The following is a 9,294-nucleotide window of genomic DNA, read 5'->3' on the forward strand; positions in this document are numbered from 1 at the left end:
TGCTTTATTATTCATGTTTTATGATATTTCATCTTTCAGTTTTATTTATGATCAAGGTGAGTCCTTTTACACTTAGCATGCATGATTTAAAAGTATGTCCAGCTTCAGTTTTACTTATTGCATTCACTCCACATACTCAGCACATTCCAAAGTACTGACCACATATATGTGTCTATGGCTACATTGCTTCATGATGTATGTACCAGTTGTATCCCACAACACCATGATCAGACAAAACACAGCTTCCACTAGTAGGTGATGAGTTCTCTTGATTCGAGGACTCGAGTCAACTCTAGTTCCAGTAGTATATTTTATTCAGTCGTATTAATTAGGGATGGCTGGGGGTCATGTCCCGGCTACCTATAGTCAGTATTAGTAGAGGTTTCATAGATAGTCAATCAGAGTTAGTGTATTCTGTTGTATTAGCTTTGATTTACTTTTACAATAGAATACATTTAAGGAAAACTTTCAATTATTTTGTTGTCCCCATTTTGATTACTTCTTCCTTTATTTTAAAAAATTTATAGAAAGTAATTTTTAAAGTTAAATCAAATTAAATTAATTTAATATTTTAAAATTTAAATTTAGATACCAAAAGCTAAAAAAAAAACTATAAGTTATAATTTAAATCCATCTTAAAATATAGGCTAATTCACGTTCATATAATTAGACTCTCTAAACGTAACTTGTGAGTTGTGACAGAGACAATTGATATCTTATTTGAGTGTTTTAAAAAAAACAACTCACTAAAACTATTGCATAATTAGGCATCGTTCTTATTCATCCTCGATAATGTAGTTTCCCATAAATACTTCTACCGTTCGCTATAAATTAATGGTAAGAGTAAAATAAGAAAATAAAACTTGTTCCTTTTTAATGTATCAAAAGTAATAGAAAAATAAAACTTTTTTTTATGTATCAAAAGTAATAGAAAAATAAAACTTTTTTTTAATATATCAAAAGTGACAAATAAAAGTGAAATGTAATTAAAAAATTAGTTACAAGTGAAATCGAGCAAAGTGAAATTAAAGAATTTAACACCAAAAAGAGTGTAAATTAATTAGGCCAAATCCATCGCCAGCCCTTCAACTTGGCATCATCTTTCACTTTGGCACTTCAAGTGGACGTTGTTCACTTTTGGCACCTCAAGTAGCTTACGAATGTGTAATTTTGACACTTTTTGCTTACATGACATAGTGAATGAATTAAACTCTCTAATAGGCGTGTGAATGACGATTTAGTCAATTATTTTTTATTTTTTTCTCTTCTTCTTCTTCCTAAGTTTTCCAGTCATTATTTCTAACTTTTTCAACGATTTTTTCACCTTTACATCAAGCTTAAATTGAAACATACTCTTCAATTCTCTCAATAACTTTAATCCTTTCTCCCAACACTATTATTTCTTATTTTCTTGATTAGAAAATCATCTTTTCATCATAAAAGAAAAAAATTATGCCAAGTTAATGCTGAAAAATAGAGTGAATTTTTTTCTATTATACATACTAAATTTTGTCATATTCTCTCAGTAGTGAAATTGTTTGAATTTTTGTACATTTTGTGTTGAAGTCTGATGATTCAATCAAACAAATCATGAGTTTAGGGCCTGTGATTTTTTTTCAAGTCTATCAACGAAATTTGGTTGGCAAGAAAAATGATTCCAAAAATTTCAGTATTTTAGAAAATCATTCATATTTGCAAGAAATTAAATAACTCAAAATCAAATTTTAAAAATATTAATGTCAACGATAGATATGATATACAAAGCCTCAAATTTTTTCATACTCATATTTTATTTTTAGCTTTTCAAGTTTTTTATGTGTTTTGAGTTTGAAAACAAATTCTAGAATGATGGTGATTAGAAGGATGCGTTGAAGAAACAATTTTTTTGAAAATGAGTGTTGTGGGAGTCACAAAAATGGAGAAATAAAAATGAATAAAAAATGGAGATGATATGGTGGTTGACATTAAAGAAGAGAATTGAGAGGTGGAAAAACGGGCGGCGGGGAGGAGGGGGTGGATAGGCTAAAGAAGATAATTGTGGGGTGAGGGAGCGGGCAAGTGGTGAGGGGGTGGGTGGTTTTGAGAAGACGGATGGAGATTGGTGGATGGGGGTGAGGGGTGGGTGGGTGGGTAGGCTGGAGAAGATAATTGAGGGGTGGGGGATTGCACAGGTGGTGAGGGGGATGGTGGGCTGGAGAAGACAGATGGAATTGCGGGAGGATTAAATTTAATTTTTTTTTTTTATAATTATTTGAGTTAAAAAATTATCAAGTGTCAATATTTGATTGGTATTTTTTTATTTTAATTAAAAATAATTATTTAACAATTAATTTGGAGAAAAATGACAAATGTCATAATATTTTTGGTCACTTTACACGTCATTGGTGCGTGTAATATACACACTTTATATTTTTATTGATTCAGTAAAAAATGTCAAAATAATATCTGTATATGCTATTTAAGGTGTCAAAAGTAAACAATGTTCACTTAATGTGTAAAAATGAAAGTACCATGAATTTGGCCAATTAATTATAGTCCCTAACTAGTTAATGACAAGGGACTTTTACGGTTATTAGACCCCTCCTTATACTCCTATTTACTTATGTTCAGCTCATTGTGTCGTCATTTTTCCTAATTGGATTACAATTGTCCCACTGCCCTTCTCCTTTACCTTACACTTTCTCCTCTGCATGTCTTCGAATGTCGCCATTCTTATCATTTTTCTTCGGTTACTCTTTTCCCCTTCGTTTGTCCCACCTTTACCGCACTTTATTCATTATATATAATACAAACCTTATAACTCTTTTCAAAAGCCCCACAAAAACTTCTTCTCTACCTCATTGTACCATGAATAAAGTGGTTGCTTTTTCTCTTCTTTTTCTGTTCCTCCTCCCAATCTTAGTTTCTTGCGAATGTACTTGCGATGAAGATTCGGAGGATCGGAACAAAACCGAAGCATTGAAGTACAAATTGGTGGCAGTTGCTTCGATTCTGATAGCTGGCGGCATAGGCGTTTCCATACCAATTCTTGGTAAGATAATCCCGGCTTTTCATCCCGAAAACAATGTGTTTTTCCTCATCAAGGCTTTTGCAGCGGGGGTGATTCTGGCCACGGGCTTCGTCCATATACTACCGGACGCATTCGAGAGCTTGTCTAGCCCTTGCCTTCCTGAGAATCCGTGGGGTGATTTCCCCTTTGCTGGACTTATAGCCATGCTTTCCGCCATCGGAACGATGATGGTGGATTTATTGGCAACGAGCTTTTACAGGAAATCGTATATGACGCAGCAGAAGCCTGTGAATAGTGATGAAGAAAAAGAGGGTGGGCATGTTCATGTTCATACGCATTCAACTCATGGACATGCGCATGGCTCCGTAATGCTGTCACCGGCGGGTTCCGAGGCATTGGATTTATCTCGTCGGCAAGTTATCTCACAGGTATCTATCTCCCTTAGACCCCCCCCCCCCCCCCCCTCCCCCGCCTCTTCAATTTTCTGTTATCGTTAAGACTTAAGAGTCAATCAATTCAATCTTGTTTTATTAAAATTGAATGTGAATAAATTCCCAGAATTCATCAAGTTTTGCATTATTTCTTTAATTTGGAGATGCAAAACATTGTTTTTACCCAAAAAACTAAACGGTATGGATATGTGGAAGGGTCAAATAAAGTAGGAATATGAATTTATTTGTGATAACCTTCAATTACCTAATAGACGTGTTTGCACTACACACCCAAACTGAAAGTGGAGATGGAATTTACATATTGTCTAAAAGAAGTAATCCAAGTGGCAATGGTTCTTCCAAGTTGCTCCAAGCTGGACTCTCGTCATCAATATTATTACGGAAAAGGAACAAATGTACACTGAAATTTAATTAACGGTATAGATATATTCCTCGTTATATTTTAAGTATATATTTTAAGTATAAATATATTCGTAGCGTTAATAAAAAGGTATAAATATACCCTTATCACTAACAGTGGAACACATGTCAATTTCCTATTCATTTGCCTCTTTTTAATTATTTTAATCCCATTTAATTAAAATAGACCCTAATTTAATTTCATATCAGACCCAAATTATAATACCTGACCCGACCCAATTTATTAGAACGTTCAAGACATCATACGCATGAATAGAACGCGTCTGTTCATTCTCTGGAAGGATGCATACATATATTCTATTTTTGTGAATAGAACGTGTCGATTCAATTAGATTCTGGAAGGACTGTTTTTGTGTGACATGAATGTGTACTGCAGTCCCTTGAAGAGAGAGGAAGAAAATGGTTGTTGTTGGACAAACTTGAATTTTATTAACCTAATATCAAATCTGCAAATATTCAGATTCTTGACGTTCAACAAAGAGGGGAACAAAAGGAAAAAGAAAAGAAGTGCAGTTGCTGTTATATCTTATCAAACCTGAATCTTATCAAGAACAAAAGGACTAACTAGAATCTTATCAAGATTGCTTGTTATATCTCCATTTATTAAGAAAACTATCTTTTTGTTGCAGTTGCTGACATTATTGTTAAGAAGATGGTGATTGAAATAGCAAAACACCCGACGTTTTATTGTTGCGAACGAAAATTTTTGAGACAATTTGTTAGGGTTTTTTGTTAGTGAGAGAGTGAGAGTGTTAGAGATGAGTGGGAGAGTGGTGGGTCGGGTCAGGTATGAAATTGAATTAAGGTCTATTTTAATTACATGGGATTAAAATAATTAAAAAGAGATAAATGAATAAAAAATCGACATGTGTCTCGCCGTTAGTGATAAAAGTATATTTGTATCTATTTATATCTAAAGTAAAACGAAGAATATATCAATATCATTTATTAAAGTTCAGGTATATTTATACCTTTTTCAATATTATTATAAGGAAAAACAAAACGGCAAAAAAGAGAGCTTCTTTAATTTGTACTTTTGAAAGTTTGTTAAATGATATTGATAGTTGAAACTGAACCGTGGTTATTGTTTATTAATGTGAAACAGGTATTGGAGTTGGGAATTTTGGTGCACTCGGTAATAATTGGTGTATCTTTGGGTGCCTCGGAATCTCCCAAGACAATTAAGCCCCTTGTAGCTGCATTAACTTTCCATCAGCTATTTGAAGGCATGGGTTTAGGTGGCTGCATCTCTGAGGTATACTATCTTTATCTTAGTAGCGTGTTTAATCAAATTTATCTGAAGTTAAAAATGTTTTTTTCTATATTAAATGAAGTGCTATTACTTATTATTTAAAAATTGAGATGTTTGATCAAGATTTTAAGAAAAAAGTATGTATTTTTTGCATAATACTGCTTTTAAGAAGCTGAAAAAAGTAAATTTTTTTCGATAAATGCTTTTTGAATCTTGGCAAAACACGAATTACTATTCTAATATTATGTTTTTATTAAATTGATTAGTCAAACACAAAGTGTTATTTTACTTGTACTTTTTATAAAAGCATTTTTCACTTCTCCAAAAAAATAATTTCTTATAAAATAATAATTTTAAAAATTTAGCCAAGCAGGCTTTTAGACCTTTGAATAAAATTCTTATAAGCTTATATGACTCGTCATTTTATGTTATAAAACAAGACATGTAGTTATCGATTGGAGCCAAACATTTTATTACGGAAAAGATATATTTTAAAATTATTAAGTTTTTTTCCCTACTACTTATAGTATTCTCTTGATAATTAACCTTTTAGGAATAAATGGTAGTAATTGCTAGTGGTTGCACCAGTATAGACCATATTGCAAATTTTTCTAACTTTTTATTGCATCAACAGGCAAGATTCAAGGTGAAAAAAACAGCAATAATGGCAATTTGCTTCTCCCTCACAACACCAGTTGGAATTGCAATCGGGTTTGGAATATCAACTGTGTATCACGCCAGTCCAACTGCACTCATAGTTGAAGGCATTTTTAACTCTGCCGCTGCTGGAATTTTGATTTACATGGCTTTAGTGGATCTCCTTGCAGCAGATTTTATGAGCACTAGAATGCAAGATAGTCCAAAGCTTTTGATTGGAGCTAACGTTTTTGTTCTTCTTGGGGCTGGTTGTATGTCACTTTTGGCCAAGTGGGCCTAAAAAAAAATCTTAAAGAGTGCTCAGAATGAGGAGATAAGCAATGATATTTCATGTTGAAATATTTAATGAGATTAGGCTATAGTAATTTCATCATTTAGTAATTTTGGGTTTAACTAATATCCATAACCTAACAAGCCTTAAGGTTTAATCCCAAGTTCTATTACAAATTTTTTGTTTTCATCTCATGTATCGAACAACCTCTTAGAGTTAGAGCATAGAAAATAAACTAGGTTTTTTTTTATTTTTTTTTTTATATTTTTCTTTTGTGCTTTAGTTTTAGCTTCTTTTCTTTTTCCCCTTCAAAGAATGTTGGAATTACATAGAGCAGATGAAATTTAGCAAGATCTTGTCTATGTCTTGTCTATGCTCTTTAGAGAATGTGCAATTCTTTGATTATTTTCTTGGTGACTGCTCGAGGGTGAATTTGCAAATAGTATTTTAGTAAAGGTGACTAATAATTTTTACTTAAGATGAAAACCTTGATTCACAAACAGTATTTTAGTGAAGTTGATTAATAATATTGATAGAGAAGATGAGACTATAGGAGGAATTAAGATTTATGGATCATTTATGAAATAAATAGAAGAAAGTGTTCTTTTGATTTATTACGTGTAAAAATGAATATTTCTATAAAAATAATATAAAATTTTTTAAAAAATATCAGTAAAACAAAAAGACTTTTAAATCTCTGAGTATAGGTGCACAAGAAAAAAAAAGTCATATTCACTTTCTTACGTTGTCACCAAATTTAATTATGATCATCTAAGAAATCTTAGTGATGAAAAATGGGTGATTATAATAGTCAGAGCACATAAGAGGGTGAATAGTAATACTCAAAATGTAGAACACATAGAAACCATGAACTAAAAGAACATAGGTTGAATACCTAATAGGAATCTATGGTCAAACAGGTTCAGGTCGGTTAGGACCGGAATCGATCTGATCCAAAATCGATTAAGTGTGTGTGAGGGGAAAGAGGGGGTAGGGGGGTTAGGAGGGCTAAGCCGTCTAGTCTAAGGAGCCGACGGATCGACCCAATTATCAAATCAGATTAGGTCCACCGGTGCACTGGACCGAATCAATTTTATTTTTTTAAAAAAATAATTAAGGCTGACAACAGCCTGGTCCAACTGCCAATTGAATTGTTGGCATCCCAAACGTTAATATAGTCATTGGCCCAACTACCAATTATGCAGAAATGCACAATTATTTTGCTTTAAAAAAATTAGTTTCAAATTTTTTTGTATAAATACCCCAATTCAAAAATTATTTTTTGACAACTTACAATCTCATTCTCTCAATCTCTCTCAATTATTCACTTTACCTCCTAAATTACTCAATTTTATTTTATTATTTTGCAATTGCAAATATCAAGTGAAAGTTTTCAATTTTCGGATACTTCATAAATTTAATATTGACATTTCTCTCTTACTTTTAATTTTTAATTAGTATATTATTTGTTGAATATTTATTTGTATTATTTTTGTGTTTTTTTGAATATTTGTTAGTTTAATTTATAATATAGATAAATTAAGAAAAATCGATAAAAGTGTTAGAAATTTCTGTACCGGAAGTGGTAGTGGTAGCAAAAAGTTAATTGATTCTGATTCTGATAGAGGTAGTTCAAGTACTCAATATACTTGTATGCCTCCGGTACCAATTAGTAAACCTTTTGAGAATGAGATAGGTGTAGGTGCCATGATATGAATTTTCTTGAAGCTCAAAAAAATTATGGTATAGAAGAAGAAAATAAAGTAGATCTAGTTAATTTAGATGAAGATGTTGATGATATTAATGATACACCCGAAGTCAGTAATGTTAATGTACGATCTGTGATAGAATATCAAGTCCACAATGCAAGAATCCAGCAAGAACAACAAGATGAACAAACTAACACCAAAAACAACAAGTTGAACAAGTCCTAGTGAATCGATATAGGCCACACACGGCTTCACTAGGCTTTAAAAATCACATTTTTAGAACAAGATGATGAAGTTTTCAACAAGAACCAGCAAGTCAACAAGGTGCTAGTGAATCGAAAGAGCCCCATAAGGCTTCACTAGACTTCAAGATTACAAAACACAATCTTAACAAGATTACAAGAAGATAGTAACTTGACATGTAATATTCAAGAGTCTAAGAATCCTAACAATAAGAGAGGACCCTAAGACTAAAGAATATTAACACCAAGTTCTTACTTGGACCAAGAGGAACTCTATGACCTCAAGATCCTTGTTTCTAGCCAAGATACAACACAAGTATCACTCTATTTGTGAGTTTTCAAATTTGGGGCTTCTCCAATGAAAGAGTGAGAAGTTCCTCAATATTACAAGTGTTTATGTCTTAAAATATTATGAAAGAACTAGCTACCAAATAACCCTAATATTGTATCTTTATATTACACCATAAATGAAGGAGGAAATAACCAGATTGCCCTTTCCATGGGGTGACCTTGGAGTGTAAGTTTATTACACCATAAATGAAGGAGAAAATGATCAGATTGCCCTTTCCATGGGGTGGCCTTGGAGTGTAAGTTGATTACACTTCAAGGCCCCTCTTCACACTTAAATACATTTAGACCATTAGGTGGATCAATCACCAACTCACAAACAACCATTTGCATGAACAAGGCTTGGAGTTTTTGTAACTCCCGAGCTTGGCTACCTGTGAATGGTCGTGAACTTGTTGGACAGCTTGCTACACCCGTATCAGCCTCTCCATCTTGAGAGAAATTTGACCTCAAATTCAGCATTTGGTCATCTTCAATCGTATCCACGAGAGAAAGATCACACACATTGAAAGTATGGTGCACTTGATATTCTGATAGAAGGTCAGTCTTGTAAGTGTTGTCATTGATTTTCTCAAGTACTTGAAATGGACCATTACCCCTCGGCATCAATTTGGACTTTCTTTGAGATGAAAATCGATCCTTTTGAAGATGCACCCATACCCAATCTCCTGATTCAAGAATGAGTTTCTTTCTCCCCTTGTTGGCCCTCCTTGCAATTTCTTAGTTTTTCTTCTCAAGTCGACTTCTTCATAGAATCTGCCCGCTTGCTTCCATCTAAGCTAATCATGAGATCACTTGGCAAAGGCATTAAATCCAAAGAGGTAAGGTGGTTGAGGCCGTATACACACTCAAAGGGAGTTATTCCCGTACTTGAGTGTATGACACAGTTATAGGCAAACTCAATTAATGGTAAGTGCTCCTCCCAAGAAGTCA

General features: G+C 33.1%; 1 protein-coding gene across 1 annotated transcript; it reads left to right on the top strand.

The window, feature by feature from the left end:
• Positions 1 to 2,606: 2,606 nt before the first annotated feature.
• On the top strand, positions 2,607 to 6,312 carry LOC107858499 (zinc transporter 1). Its single transcript, XM_047405836.1, has 3 exons — positions 2,607 to 3,438; positions 4,988 to 5,137; positions 5,769 to 6,312. Exons 1-3 carry the CDS (start codon positions 2,701 to 2,703, stop codon positions 6,069 to 6,071), a joined length of 1,191 nt encoding a protein of 396 aa, XP_047261792.1. The 5' UTR covers positions 2,607 to 2,700; the 3' UTR covers positions 6,072 to 6,312.
• The last annotated feature ends 2,982 nt before the right edge of the window (positions 6,313 to 9,294 follow it).

Source organism: Capsicum annuum, chromosome 2 (assembly GCF_002878395.1).
Source record: "Capsicum annuum cultivar UCD-10X-F1 chromosome 2, UCD10Xv1.1, whole genome shotgun sequence".
Lineage (NCBI taxonomy): Eukaryota > Viridiplantae > Streptophyta > Magnoliopsida > Solanales > Solanaceae > Capsicum > Capsicum annuum.

What these genes read in the sequence shown, in the direction of transcription:
- LOC107858499 (XM_047405836.1), top strand. Translation starts at nt 2,701, where the DNA reads ATGTCGCCATTCTTATCATTTTTCTTCGGTTACTCTTTTCCCCTTCGT. An exon ending in GTCGGCAAGTTATCTCACAG is followed by an intron (nt 3,439 to 4,987) that starts GTATCTATCTCC and finishes AATGTGAAACAG; the next exon opens with GTATTGGAGTTGGGAATTTT. An exon ending in TAGGTGGCTGCATCTCTGAG is followed by an intron (nt 5,138 to 5,768) that starts GTATACTATCTT and finishes TTGCATCAACAG; the next exon opens with GCAAGATTCAAGGTGAAAAA.